Below are 15,590 nucleotides of genomic sequence, written 5' to 3'. Positions count from 1 at the left end.
ACCCTCACTCTATCCCTTAATCTAACCCTCTTTCTAAAGTATCCCATACATTAGTCAGTTTTTTTGTTCAACCAGTGGGTTGATTCCCTCATCTACACATTCAATGTGGATCGGGAAATCCTCCCCGCGGAGCTATTGTTTTCTAACAGCGGGAAGAGTTTCTTGCCATCAGAATACATTGACCAGCGCTCAGGCTATAGCATGCAGCACTGATTAAGCAAGGAAAATCCAGCAAGACGATTTTACACAAGTCATTCAGTATATTGACTTTGTGCCATCACAGTGCCCATACATGGATCAAAATTTGGCCAGTCCCTGCTGAAACACTTACACTAAACCTTCTATATCCCTTACACTAACGTTCCTTGTACCTTACACAAACCCTCCCTCTATCCCTTACACAATCTCACCCTGTAAACCTCATGCTAACTCTCCTTGTAACCCTTTCATTAACCCTTGCTGTAATCCTGACACTAAGGGCTTAATTTACTAAAGACGAATAAATTGTACACTTTTCAAAGTGCATTTGCACTCTGCAAGCGCAGTTGCTCCAAATCTTAGTAAATGGGGTAAAGCGTTGCTTTGAAAAGAAAACCCAATCACGTGCAAGGAAAATAAAAAAAATGCATTTTTGCTTGTACATGATTGGATCATGGAAGTCAGCAGAGCTTCTGCTCATTTACTAAGCTTTGACGCAACTGCACTTTGCAAAGTGCACAGTCTATTTGTCTTTAGTAAATCAACCCCTAACTCTCCCTGTAACTCGAAAGCTGGCCATAACTAGTAGAATTTTGTGAACTTAGTGGAGTTGGTGGAGTCAAATGGATGTTCGTTTTCAACCGCAGAGGCGAGAAAATTCAAAGGAATAGAATGAAAAAAATTCAGTGTATTTGGTTTTTGTTTGGGAAAGTGCATTCACTTTTTTGAAACACTTTCGAATGACATTCCACAAGCCATCAAATGTACTGAGAATTTTTGTAAGAATTTTTGTAGGAATGTTAGCGCGACAGTGTATGGCCAGCTTTACATGGACCCTTCCTGTAAACCCTACGCTAACTCTCCCCGAAAACCTAACACTAACCCTGCCTGTATACAAAAAAATAAAAAATGCAGCGCTGTGTGATACTGAACCTTACAATTGCATAAATGTTGGCATAAACAATGAAAATCAATCAATATTGCTAAAAATGTAACTATGAATATAAATTAAAAAAAACTGTAACAAGCAAGCTCACAGTGAAAAAATTTAGTATTATTCCTTAATATCAAGTGTCCAAAAAAAAAAAAAGAGAGAGATTTTTTCTCCTAATTGACATCAATCCACAGAGACAAAAGTGCAAATTAGAGTATTATACGTATTATTGTCCAAAACTTGACTCTGGTAATGATAATCCTGATCAGAAGAGGGTGACTTCACACACGTTCTCACCCTCTTCTGATCAGGATTATCATCACTAGAGTCACCTTTTGGACATTAATATTGATTTTCATTGTTTATGGCATTGTAAGGTTCAGTATCACACAGCGCTGCATTTCTATTGTTTTTTGTATATATGTTTTCACAGATTATGGGATTGTGATAAATGCTTAGCAGCTGTGAATTTGCACTTTGTTTCACAAGAATTGTTATACCACACCTGACGCTAGATTGTAACCTTAGGTTACTTTATACCTGACACTGAGTGAAGTCTCAGGTTGCTCTAGAGTAGCTGGTAATATTTATGTATTTTTATATTACTAACCTTCTCTATAACTGTTACACTGTTATACTCATTCATATAACCATTTAAACTAACCCTCCTTCTAACTAGCCCTCCCTGTAAACCTTATACTAACCCTGTCTGAATCCCTTATACTGACCCTCCCTATGACCCATGTACTAACCCTCCTTCTAAACCTTGCACTAACCCTCACTATAAACTATTACACTCAACTCTTCCTGTAACTAGTACACTGTATCCTTTACACTAACTCTTCAGGTAAACCTTATGCCCTGTATACACAATCGGACTTTTTGCCAACAAAACCGTGGATTTTTGTTCGAAGGTTGTTGGCTCAAACTTGTCTTGCATACACATGCTCACACAAATGTTGGCCAACAATTACGAACGTGGGAACGTGGTGATGTACAAGACGTACGACGAGCCGAGAAAAAGGAAGTTCAATAGCCAATGCGGCACCTTCTACTTGATTCAAGCATGCGTGAACTTTTGTGCATCAGACTTGTGTACACACGATCGGAAATTCCAACCACAAAGTTTTGTTGGCGGAAGATTTTAGAACCTGCTATTAAACATTTGTTGGCGGAAAGTCCGGCATAACAATAAAGCCTGGCACGCGCTATCAGTTTTTTTTTCCTTAAACCCAGTGGGCTGAGCAAAAAAAACTAAAGAGCTCTGGAGGAGAACATGTACTAATTATGTATCTGATGTTGGTACAGCAGTCTCCCCACTAAGCTATTGTGTTCTGAAAGAGGAATCACCTCTCCCCCTATCAGAACACACCGGTAAGTGCTCTCAGCCTATGGCAGGTCTTTTTCGGTCATGCCTGTTCGGCAGCATCCGGAGGTTCTGCCAGCTTCTGTTTGACCGGCTGCCATACACATGGGCTGAATGTCCGGCGGTTTCTATTAAACTGGCGGATGCTGCTTGATATTCGGCCCATGTGTAGGGCCCTTTATCCTTTCTGTAGCTCTTATACTAACAATCCTTGTGAGACTTACACTAACTCTTCCTGTAAACTTTACACAAATTCTCCCTGTAACCATTAAACTAAACCTCCCTATAAACAAGTCTAACCCTGCCTGCATCCTTTACACTAATGGTACCTTCTTGTGTGTGTACTGAGGAGCCCCTGGTTCAAAAGGTCATCTTACTTATGGTCAAGGGCATCGAATACAGCTGACATATTTCAATGTTAATAACATCAGAATGCAGTGGGGGTCTGTCTTAAAACTTGATGTAAACTAATGCCGAGTACACAAGAGGGGAATGTCCGACAGAAAAAGTCAGATGGAAGCTTTTCATAGTATATTCCGATCGTGTGTATGCCTGAACGGACTATTTTTTACGAAAATTCTGACAGACCTAGAAATAGAACATGTTTTAAATGTATTATCGGGAAAACCGCTCATCTGTATGCTGTTCCGAGGGACCAAAAACAATGCATGCTCTGAAGCGAGTACAAGACGGAGGCTATTGGCTACTGGCTACTGAACTTCCTTTTTCCAGTCCTGTCATACATGTTGTACGTCACCGCGTTCTTAACGATCGGACTTTGGTGTGATCGTGTGTACGCAAGACAGTTTGAGCGGAAATCCGTCAAAAAAACCTTTGGAGTTTATTCTGACGGGAAAACCAGTCATGTGTATGCAGCATATCATCTCCTGATAGCACTGAAGGAAGATTTTTGCTCTTAACCATTAAATGTTTGAAAAAGTCCTCTAAATCCTTAACTTAAAAGTCCTTAACTTTTGTACCAAGCACTCCTCAGTACACATCCAAGAAATTACCATCTGGCGAGCACTTCCTTTGTTGCTTTCAGAGGGGTAGCAGCCTAGGGCCAGAATAGGGTTCACCTCTACTATATTTCAACCATGGATCTGTTTCTCTGAAGGAAAAATCACTTTAGGTTAGATCCATTAGAACCAGCATTTACTTCTATCAGTCCATTGCTATTGCTCACACATCAGGCACTAACAGTACCTGCAATCCTTATATTTAACCTCCCTGTAAACCTTATAACCTCCTCTGAAACCCATACACTAACCCTCCTTGTTAATCTTTCACTATCCTTGTAACTCCTACACTAACCCTCCTTGTAATGCCTACACAATCTCACAATAACCCACAAGACTATGTAGAGGCAAATAAGATTGTGTATGTTAGTTCATAATGCTATGTGGAGTTTCTTTTGATGTTACTTTTAGTAGATCTTTAGCACTTACCTGTTGGAACACTTGCTGCACTATATCCTTCTCAAAAGGGGTGGAACCAAGCAGCAATATTCCAATGTTTAAAGCCTAACTCCAGCCAAATTGTATTTGTCATGGATAGAATAGAGAAAGGTTAGAACCTCTATCAATATTTTTATTGGTCTCTGTGCCTCTCTGATGAGGTTGTCTCTCACTTCCCAACCGGTGCACACAAAGAAAGTGAGGGCAATCTTCACATCAGGTATATAGACTGCAACAAATCCCAGACAGTTCAAACCATTCTCCTCTCTTTCTAAACCTAGATGTTTATATTTTGCTTTTTTTTCCATTAACAGATCACAGTATGATAAGATAAGATAACATAAGATAAGATAAGATAGAGTGGAATATGGGGACTTTCTATGTTGAGGATTTTTTGGGTTTTCCAGTTTTATCAACAAATGCCATTGTTGCAGGACTTTGTCTCCACGGCAGAAGTTCCAATCCCAAACATAGGCATATGCAAACAGGACTCAGAGCTACTTTGTTTTTTATGTGCGTCTTGAAAGTTCATTGCAAACAATAATGAAAAATCCATAATATGATCTGTTAACAGCCTTTTTCTAAATCTACATTTTCTTTTAGTATAGGGTTCAGTTATGTGGTCATTTTGGATGTAGTTAGTGGATTTTTTGTAAAGCATTTTTTTTAAACCAAATGTGAAAAGTTCAGCATGTTTGTTAAGATATCTTTTGTATGTGTGCTCTTAGTGAAAGTTATTTTCTCTGTTTTAAGTTTTGTGGTTTCTTCTTTATGGTAATTCTCCAAAGGAAATGCTTCATGCGTACATTGGTTAAAGGAGATTATTTTCAGTAGCAACAGTTAACTTTTTACTCCCCAATGCAGTGAAATACAGTTGAAACGTGGTATGTCTGACATTTTTTGGGGGGGATGTGCTGCATTTTGTTATAGCTCTTACAGATCAAAGCTGTAAAAATGCATGCACCTACTTTTTTAGAATGATAACAGGTGTTTTCTTTTACTGTTTAAAACACATGAGTAAGGATTCTCCTGGGACCCAGGATTATATGAGATTTTAGTTTCCAGACCCCCATTTCCTGGGCTAATGAAGAAAGTAAAGTCCCTTAAAATATAACTGGAAATTTTTGGGAAAATTTATTTAATTCCATTTTCTCTGGCAAATATAACTCCTTGTAAATTTCCATCAACATTATTTTCTTTGAATACTGCAGTATAATGTTCATCAATGTAAGTTGATGCAGTTTGCAATTACTCAGCATACAATGTATGTCACGTTGTACATAGTAGTATATTGTACCATGTTGGCCATCGACTATTATGGAAAGTTTGGCATTTAAAGTGGTTGTAAACCCTTCCCTAAACCCAGTGATGTGACTAGTCACAGAGGTTAAAAAAAAACTCCTGTACCTGTTTATATGCAGCCATCTCTTTTCTACAGCCATTCAAAGTGTGGATTTCATACAGCTTGTCTGAACTTTCAGAAAGCAGAGGGCAGGGAGCTGAAATTACACTCTGCAGAGTTCAGTAAATGATTGGAGGGAAAAACACATCCTCCTTCACATAGCGCAGAGGAACAGAGCTGAGGCTGTCTGCCACCATCACCTCTTGGTGTCAGGAAAACCTGTCAGAAGAGACTCGTGCAGATTGCAGAGGAAAGAAGCTGCAGACAGAAATTACACTTAGTGCTCTGGATTGAGAAAATTGAAGTACACACTATAGAGAGATATGCTTCATTCATATTTCATGTCTGAGGTTTACAACTACTAATCCTTTATTGGCTGATTTAAGTTATCTAAAAATGCAAGCTTTCAGGGTAACATAGATCCCTTCTGTAAGCTTTATATAGTTCATTATAATAAATCTGAATTGTATAAAGCCCCAAAAAGGGATCTAAGTTACGCTGAAAACTTGGATCTTTAATAACTTAATATAGCCAATAAAGGATATTACTTAAACTCTAAACTATTAGCAAGTTTTACATGAATCAAAGTTTCAAACGTGTGATTTTGTGTTCTCTGCAGGGCAATGTTGATGACTGCTTGTGATCTGTCTGCAATAACAAAACCCTGGCCAGTTCAACAGCGGGTCTGTATCTAACTTAACCAAGCTTATTCCTGTATATTTATTTTAAATCTGATAATTAAAGATGAACTCCTTGTATGAATTTTATATCCAGGTTGGACCAATGTAAGTATGCATATAAAATACTTATGTGATTCCTGTGGAAGCTGGCAATCAGTCTCTACTACTACAGTGATCACTGCTATCCCCCAGGTCCCATGCAGAGCAGCTGCCCTGCTGCATAGTAACCAGCGAGGGTCGCCTGCTCTTCACAGGCACCATTCACAGAGCTCCATGCATTTTTCTCAGTCAATACAAGGCATTCTATGATTGGACAAGGTGGAGAGGTAGGGCAGTGACATCACAATCTCCACCTAATCCACTTTGAGGACACCTTGTACTCAATGAGAAAAATGCCCCGCACCAAGTGAGTGAGCCTGTGTGTTCACTGTACAGCAGGGCAACCGGTCCCAAAGGATAGCGGCAATCACTGTAGTAGTGGAGACTTGCCGCTCGTAGAGTACTACATGACTGGGCAACTTACCTGCGATAGCAAAGTGCTGCAGCATGTAAACATCCCCCTTCGCTGCCTATGCACCTTAAGAGGGGGCAGCTGGTGTTTTTCCACCTCCCAAACTCAAGTCTAAATGAGGCCTTAAAGCAAATCCAATACAAGCCAGGTAATTAAAGCTAAGAAAAATAGATAACTGAATTTGAATTCAAACCTTACCGTGTTCAAAGAACACTTACCAGCTAGCCACCAAAAAATAAAAATACACTGTCTAACAATTTTCTTAAAACAGAGATTTTAGTTTCATAACATATATAATATGATATATGTGGAGGCCACACTGCCTCGTCAAGGTCCCTTGCATAGTGTGGTCCTAACTCCAGTCTATGAGATCTTTAATGAGGGGATTTGGTGAGAGGCTGTACACCTTCTACATATGTTTTTAATAATTGAAAATTATTAGACAGTGTAATTTATTTTGCTGACTAGCTGTTCATGCGCACCTTACTTTAAAAGCTAATTAGAAATTGGGGTGGCTGCTATTTTTGTTTAGCTAGCATGTTCAAAGGAGATTTCTCAACATATTTAAAGTGATACAAATAAATGTTGTAAAATATAAACAATCCTTTTCCTGTACATTCAGAAATTGTCCACCACAATCAGTGTATGTTTTGGTTGTAGATTCTGGTTCTCGTAAAACCAGGGAGCTGTAGGGGGATATAGCACAACATAACTTAACAGGAAGTGCAAATATTGAGTCTATATGGTCTGTATGATATAAAAAATGTGAAGCCATGAATGTATCCCAACATAAGCAGATTTATTTCTTTGAAGCACGGAAAATATTTACAAAAAGATCTTAACATTGGAAATAGAAACAAATAAAAAGACAGTTTAACAATGTGGATGATGTGGCACCAGATGGATCCCTGGGCCTCTGGCCAGGAAGCCTGAATTCCTGGAAAACAGATAATAATGCAAGAGGAAAGCAGAAACCATGGATATAATTATCTGAATTGCATGGGTCAATTTCAGAAGGTCAAGTGAAAGCGTCATTATCTGTCTTAGCTGCTCACATTATGGGTTAGATTGTTTGGGGTGTAGACAAGTACATTCATGAGAATCTTCTGACTGTGAATGGCAATTGTGGTTTTGCCTTTTTAACAGTTTCTAAGGTCTTCCTTCTATTGTAAAAGTACTCATAGCACTTGGATATATGGGTTTTGGGTGCAGCTCCTGTACTAAAACTCCCATGTTTGTCTAAGTTTCCATATAGTGAAGGTATGGTGTTGGGATGATAAGCAAATCAAGTGAACCAGACTGCAGTGCAATTTCAGCTAGATTATTTGATCTACAAGATGCAGCACAGTGCTGTGTAAAGGTAATATCTTTTAGCACAAATAGGAACCGAGACAAGACTGGGAGGCAGATATGTCGGTCCTATCATTATAAGAGGACATCCGGTGGAGACATTATTGGACTCTGGAAGCCCCATCAGATCGGTCCATTTCAGTGTTGTGGAACCTGTCAAGCTTGGCTCCTACCAAATGGGAGTACCCTAATGTGCTGCTTGTGTGCACTGAGTCGCTAAGACTTTTAATATTTTCGGCATTTGGAAATATTTCAGCTGAACTCCAGCCAAACAGCTAAATACACAGATGAAATAGTTTTGTATTTTTATCCATCCAGTTGTGAGATATACACAGCGTTGCCAGACATCACAGCCAGGGAATGATACAACTTTCTCTGTAACAGTTATAGACTGTAGAAGGGATACAGCGGAAGTGTCTTCTCTCCACCTCCAGTCTTCTGGCTAAACCAGTGTTCCTCAACCATTTTTCAATCAAGACACCCTTTAGAATTTTGCACAGTCTCAGAGCATCCCAGTCGGAGGGCACATTCATCTTGAGATATGCATGAGCGTACACGCTTTTTTGTGCATTCCCCCACGCAAATGTATTAGGTTGCTCTATGCTCTATATGAAACATGCAAAAAAGGTGCTAGCATGATTTTTTAACCACTACAATACAGGGCACTTTCACCCCCTTCCTTCCCAGCCCAATTTTCAGCTTTCATCGCTCTCGCGCTTTCAGTGACAATTGCGTGGTCATGCTACACTGTACCCAAATGAAATTATTATCATTTTGTTCGCACAAATAGAGCTTTATTTTGGTGTTATTTATTCACGACTCCGTTTTTTATTTTTTGCGATATAAGCGCAAAAAAAGCGGAAATTTGGAAAAAAAACAATATTTTCTTTTTTCTATTTGAAAAGAAATCCAATAAAATCAAATTTTGTCATAAATTTAAGCCAAAATGTATTCTGCTACATTTTTTTGGTAAAAAAAAATCCGTTAAGTGTATAATAATTGGTTTGTGTGATCACGGACATATGTACGCAAATGATCATGTACATATGTGTGCAGGTGATCACGTACATATGTGTGCAGATAATCATTGGGACATGTGATTTTAGTGGGACATATGTGGGGGACATGTTTTTATTATTAGGGACATGTGTTTTTATTATTTGGGGACATGTATGTTTTGGGGACATGTGTGGTTTGGGGACATATGTGGGGACTGTGTTTGTACTGTGTGGTGTGTTGTGTGTTGACACTAGACTGATGATCAGTGAGTAAAAAGCTGTAAAAAGCAGCCCATACTCACTGATCATCAGCCGGCTGCAGCGTTCTGCTCTCCTCTCCTCAGCGATGACTTCCGTGTGAGGAGAGGAGAGCCGATTGCCTAGCAACCGGCTGTTTGTTTACATCACATGACGGCCGTGATTGGACACGGCCGTCATGTGATCAGGAGGGCCAATCACAGAGCCCTCCTGCCGATCTCAGATGTGCTGTGTCCGGGTGACACAAGCACATCGGGATCGCGCCGCTGCGCGGGCACGCGCACGCGCGATCCCGCTACTTCTGAATGACGTTCAGGAACGTCCTATCAGGAGTAGACGGCTCCCACCCGGCCGTATATATGCATTGGCCGGGTGGGAAGTGGTTAAATAGGGCTGTGCCAGTGTGATTTAGCGGGCGTGAACAAACATTTCGTAGATCCATGGGGGTATCATTAATCATTAATGGCACCTGCACGCATCTGCAAAATGCAGCGCATGAAAACTTCTCCCCCTAACCCCCGTTGCTGATCCAAGTCTCCCCTGCTAGCAGAACCCCCCCCCCCCCCAAATCCATACTCTGCTAGCACAAAATCCCTCATCCCACCACATCCATTTTATCACTACAGGAATACAGATAGCAGCAGAGAAGAGGAGAGAGCTGTTCTCTCCCCCATTCCAGCTTCTCTCCCTGCTGTCTGTATAACCCAGAATGCTCTCAGCTAGGAAATGTATAGGGTTTGATTACTGCCCCACTGATAATTTCTGCTGCCGGGACAGGAGTATTGTTTGGAGGAGAATGGTGAGGAGTAATAAAATCCTGTAGTCCAATTCACGCTGTTTTAATTCATGTATACAGACAGATGGGAGAGAGCACAGAATGCACCTCCTCCTGGCCCTTTCCACCTCTGTGCTGCTATCTGTACTCCTATCCACAACTCAGAATGCTGTGCAGGCATCTGACATGTCCTTAGCAACGAATGGCGCCATCAGTTGGTAGGACGTGGGCACCCCAGTTGGGAAACGCTGGACTAGGACGGGAAGGAGCAGCCAAAGGCTCAACTCTCTGCTAAATCAGCTTTCTACACCTATCAATGCGTTCCTTGTCGGGGGGCTGAGAGGAAGAAGCTTTATTGTTGGAGTGATCAAACTGAACCTTTATAAAGCTAGAATTATGTGTTATTATTATGTGTTATTACTTCCAGTTGTTGCTTTGTATGAGAAGAAAAGTCTAGCTTGCACATCTGTGTGTATAATGTTATGCTCTGAACCAGGTGTGGAGTCTACTTTTCACCTGTTTACATGGCTTTTGACAGTAAGAGTCCATTCACACATTGGCAACACGAGTTCCAGCGAGACTTTGGGAGGTAACTTGGACATGACTTGAGTATGAATCACAACACGACTTGAGGCAACTTACAAGGCAACTTGAAGTTGCCTCCAGGACAGGGGACTTTGCCAGTGGCCAATCACATAATAATCAGCTCTGTGGGAGGGAGGGGTTTGCCTAGAAAACTATTTTTACTTCCTGGAAAGTTGCTTCAGTTAAGACAGGGGATCAGACTTGGAGGCAAATTCCATTGAAATCAATGGGTACAAGTTGACTAGAAGTCGGATTGAAGTAGTACAGGAACCTTTTCTGAAGTCGTAGTGACTTCAGTAGTGTACATTAAGACGGCTCTCATTCACTTACATTGATTTTATCATGTTGCTCGACTTAAGGCAACTTGGGATGACTTCAAGTCGGATCCATTGTTGCCCCTGTGTCAATGTATTCTAACTGTAATGTTTACAGTGAGAAGCATGTTATCTTTTGTTGTGAAAATAAAACTTTATGTTTTCAGATAGCTGAACTTGTCGCTACAGAATTTTATGACCAAGGGGATAAAGAGAGGAGAGAACTGAATATAGAACCAATTGTAAGTATCAGCTCCACTGTCCCATTTGTATTCTTAAAGTGTCCTGATCAAATTATAATGTGGAAATATGGAAAGAAAAGGAAAATTGACATATGATCCAGTCTGTTACTAGCATTAACACAGCAGTTTTCGGAGTCTGTAATATATTTTTATTACCCGTTGATCCCTTGTCAATGTTATATAGTTTGTCCTTACCCCTCTAACTGCCTGTTTTGCCAGGTCTGCTGGTAGAATCACTCACCATATTTGGAAATGAGTATCAGTCTTGAAAACAGACCATCATGACATGATATGCTTATGTTCCAGGATCTCATGAACAGAGAGAAGAAAGACAAAATACCCAGCATGCAGGTTGGATTTATTGACGCAATCTGCTTAGAGCTATACGAGGTTGGTTGCTTTGTGCTTGCTGTGTCTGTTTATGCTTTTCTCTTAACAATTATATGTAATATTTTTCCTTATTACATTTTTTTTAATACCGAGGGGCTAAAGTAAAGAATGGCGCAGTGCAAAAAGACAACTACTGCCCATAGAGACCAGTCACATGTTATGTTAAAATTAATGCAGGCAGAGGGATACACCTCCATTGCCTTTTCCTATATGCTTTTAAGCGTTCTGTCATTGTTACCAGCCCTGCCCAGTTCCCATCTGTGGACTATATAACCATCACCCTCCTGTTATGGAGCAGGTAAAAGGGGGAGGTGTTCTGTTGTCTAGATCAGAATCTAGAACTACTCTGATTGGCTCCCAATTGTCGTTGGGGACCAGAGTCAGTGACAGCCAAGATTAAGAGCCATCAGCTGTGGCTGAAGTCTTGCTAAACTAGGTTATTTTTTAACATGCCCCAGCTAGGGTCATAATGCTGGGGAATGTTAATATACATATTGTGAATGGAAAGAGGATGGGGTTAAGATGTTGCATTCAGACTTTAAGAGGAACTTAAATCACTTTCTATAATAGACCTCTGATGTGTTCATAATGACATTCATAAAGAGGACCTGTAATCTGCCCGATGCTAGTACCTAGGGAGGCTTGTTGGCCTTTTGTTATAGCAATAAAATGAAATATTGAAAAAAATAAAAATAAAAATAAGATGAAAAAAAAATGAAAAGCAGCCCTGTTGTTCTGCACACACCTACAAATGCAAGCGCTTGCATAGGGCGTGCCCATGTCTGGATCCACCCAGACAAATGGACCAGCAGCTAGCTCAGACATTGGGAGACTGAGGCACTCCCTCCTGCTTCCTCCATAGCCCAGCACTCACTGGAGGGGCAGATCAGAGAGTAGGTGACTGACAGTCACCTGTGGTGTTTATTCTTTCAGTTCTTAGTGTAGAGCCAACGGGGGACAGATGCAGAATTGGATAGATGCTGCATCCACCTAGGCGAGTATAAATGTTTTTTTTTTCCAACCCCATACTTCTCTTTTAATCTAATCCTTATGCAGTATATGTTGATTCCTGAACAAATAGAAAGGTACAGTGATACTAACTTCTCATTGTTTCTGCCTTGGCCATTTATGTAGGCCTTAACGCAGGTTTCTGAGTCATGTTACCCACTACTTGAGGGCTGCCTGAGGAACAAGCAGAAGTGGCAAGTTTTGGCAGAGCAGCAAGAGAATGGTTTGATGAACGGAGATAGCAGTCAGTCTACACTGAACTGTGACATTGACTAAGCAACACCAACAGCAGCTCTCTACTTTTGTGGTACAAATTAGTATTACACTGTTTGAAATATGAAATATATTTTGCCACTGTTATATTTATTAATTTCACATTTTCGTTTAAGGAAATAATAAGCAAATGTAAATGAAATTACATTGTAACGTTTTCTACAGAAGCAATATATTTTCAGATGTATATAAGGTTACATCCACAATTTGGAGGTCCTTGGGGGTGTCACTGTATTGCCTCTTTGGAATCAGTGCCTTAATGCATGAATGGGTGCCATTTTATCTAAACAAGTCAGCTTTGGTGACCAGCACATTACGCTTTCAATAACACAGCACAATATGAAGTATGTCTAACATCGCACTGGCTGGTTCATGTAAAGACTGATAACTGTCACACTTATATATATAAAAAATGTACTAAGGAAAACAAACATGTAGAGGCACACAAATGGTTTGTAGTACACCAGTGGGAGGGCAGGGAGGGTTACAGTTCAGGCAGCCTGGACGCAGCTGTATCCCTTGTGCCTTCATAAAGATTTTTTATTTTTTTTTTTTTAAATAAATGCGTGCTCCTGGCAAAGTTTCTTCTCTTTTACACAAGTGACTTACTGTTAAAAATCTCATTAGAGGTACTCCTGTCTCTTACTTGCTTGACATGGTTTATAATAGAGCATACAGGAACTGATATAGAAACTAATGGCGCTAATGAACTAATGGAAGTTTACTGAAGAAAACATTTGGAGGTTTACTTTAATTTCCTGGCCTAGAATGGATGGAATATAATTGGTTGCCATGTGCAACATAGTTTTCTTTACTCCAGTCAAATTGGTGCCAATATGTTGCCAGCTTTGATATAAAAACACTAAGCACCACTGAAAAAGTGTTTGACCTCGACGAAAACTTATATCTAGACTTTAGTGGTGGTGCTTCTTCAGTAGCAAAATGTAGTCATGTGTTTTTTTGAATAAAGCACAAGACAAGATGGTGTAAATCCATAACTGTAAAAATTGTAATATTTTAAATTATTTACATTTTTGCCCATCTTAGTGTCAGGTAGTTTGAGGACAGCAAGTGGTCTAAAGACTTATGGTTGTATTATATTGAGAAATAGCGGAATCTCTGGTCATGATAAATTCTTAAAATATATGAAATGTCTACTAAATGATTAAAACAAGACTATCCATCAGTTTAAAGCAGCATATGGATAGTCTTTCATTGATGCCACTCCCGCTATCTCCCAGAGCTCAAGTGCCTCAACTTGAATGAAAAGCAAAATAGTCACACTCTGAAGTACAGAAGATCAAGGTTTATCTCAGCAATGACCACAGCAGTAGTCTCCACCCAGAGATCCAATTCCAATACAAATCGCAAGGTTTTTTTTTTAAGTACCACTACATTTTAAAGGGAATTTATAGTGTTTTCTTTCTTTGTTATGGTTTGGAATATTTTTTAACAAAAAGGTCACTTTTTTGAGTCAGTTGAATATAAAATATTGTTAATATTTTATATTTCCCTTTTGAGTCAGCAGGTGGAGCTTCACTGTACTTTTCACATCCTTTTCAGACTACTTAGCCTCTGTAAAAAAAAATCCTTTTGTTCAGTATAGGCTGAAATTTACAGGAATCCGAAGAGCCATTCCTTACCAAATGACTTAATTCTAGGTTTTAATCAAATAAAGCCACAGCTTGGTACCTACTGCTGTTGTTATTCTGATAACCCACAGTGGTCTGGGAGTCCTTAGTATTAAATATTTATTTATTTAACATTGGTTTTCTAAAAAAGACAGATATAACACCTACGTTTAAAAACGTATAAACATCTAAAAAAATATTGATCCAAAGACATTTATATTCTTTTGGTAAAATGCGAGGTTTAAAAGGATTTGACAGGTATACGTGAGTCCCACCTCTTGTTAGTTTAAAAATCAGGACTGAGGTTAACTAGGACAAACGGAAGGTTGCTTTGTGTGAATGTGTTTCTTTGTATACAGAATTTCATTTAATCAAAAACAAAACATTTTTCATGTTTAGAACCCTAAACCTGCCACTGATCCACAGGAAGGTGCAAAAAAGTCATAAAGCATAGGGGCCAGTTTGTTCTTACAGAAAAAAAAAATCCTTTCTCGTCGCCAAATAAATCAAATGCTCCCTGGATTAACGTTCTACTTTGTTTCTTACAAATATTATTAGTTATTTATATTTTGCACATTTAGAGACACAGCAAGACTTTTTAAAGCAATCTACTGAGTTGGTTAGACCTAGATTCTATGGAAGAAACAGAAAAGTGACGGCAGAAAAAAGACCAAGTAGTCTATCAAATCTGCTTGTGTTTTTTTTTACTTTTTTGTCTGGGTATAGATATGCGTTTGTCCCAAGCATGATGGAAGCCATTTACTGTTGTCTGACGCACTACCTCTGCTGGAAGTCTATTGTAAGACCGTTTTATATTTTCGCGGCTCTCACTGTAAAGAAACCTTCTTCTATGCGGATGTTAAACCTCTTTTAATCCAAGGGCAAAGCTTGTTTTTTTTGTGATGACTGTAAAGTGTATGTTACCCCAAATTTCATATATTTTGTATGTGTCTGTTTAACTATGTTGTTGTGGGTAAATGGTATTCTTTATTGAAAGCCTTATTTCTTCTTTAATATCTTGTGATCCTGTCAGTTCTCCTTTTGTCTGTTTCATTCTGATCACACCAAGCACAGAAAAGTAAAAAGGTACAAAATGTTTATTTTTTTAAATATTAGAACAAAATCACATAATATTGTATTTATATATAATTGTTTAAAAGCATAGGAGTATAAGCTCCATGCCGGATAACATATACTAGACATAAACATGTACTGCAA

At 39.3% G+C, this 15,590-nt stretch overlaps 1 protein-coding gene across 4 annotated transcripts in view; it reads left to right on the top strand.

Moving 5' to 3' along the window:
• The window catches only part of PDE5A (phosphodiesterase 5A), a 255,717-nt gene extending 240,355 nt beyond the window's left edge, over positions 1–15,362 (top strand). For all 4 annotated transcript variants that reach the window (XM_077476828.1, XM_077476827.1, XM_077476826.1 and 1 more), the window contains exons 18-21: positions 5,977–6,040; positions 10,996–11,070; positions 11,377–11,460; positions 12,595–15,362. In XM_077476828.1, the coding sequence (XP_077332954.1) occupies positions 5,977–6,040; positions 10,996–11,070; positions 11,377–11,460; positions 12,595–12,744 (373 nt within the window). In that variant the 3' untranslated portion in view covers positions 12,745–15,362. The remainder of the gene's footprint in view (positions 1–5,976; positions 6,041–10,995; positions 11,071–11,376; positions 11,461–12,594) is intronic.
• Positions 15,363–15,590: the final 228 nt, after the last annotated feature.

The sequence above is a fragment of the Lithobates pipiens genome, unplaced genomic scaffold (genome assembly GCF_037356315.1).
Source record: "Lithobates pipiens isolate NorthernLeopardFrog02 unplaced genomic scaffold, aLitPip1_a1.2 Scaffold_13, whole genome shotgun sequence".
Classification (NCBI taxonomy): Eukaryota; Metazoa; Chordata; class Amphibia; order Anura; family Ranidae; genus Lithobates; species Lithobates pipiens.
The sequence above is the reverse complement of the archived record's forward strand: the minus strand, read 5'-3'. Positions and strand labels throughout refer to the sequence as shown.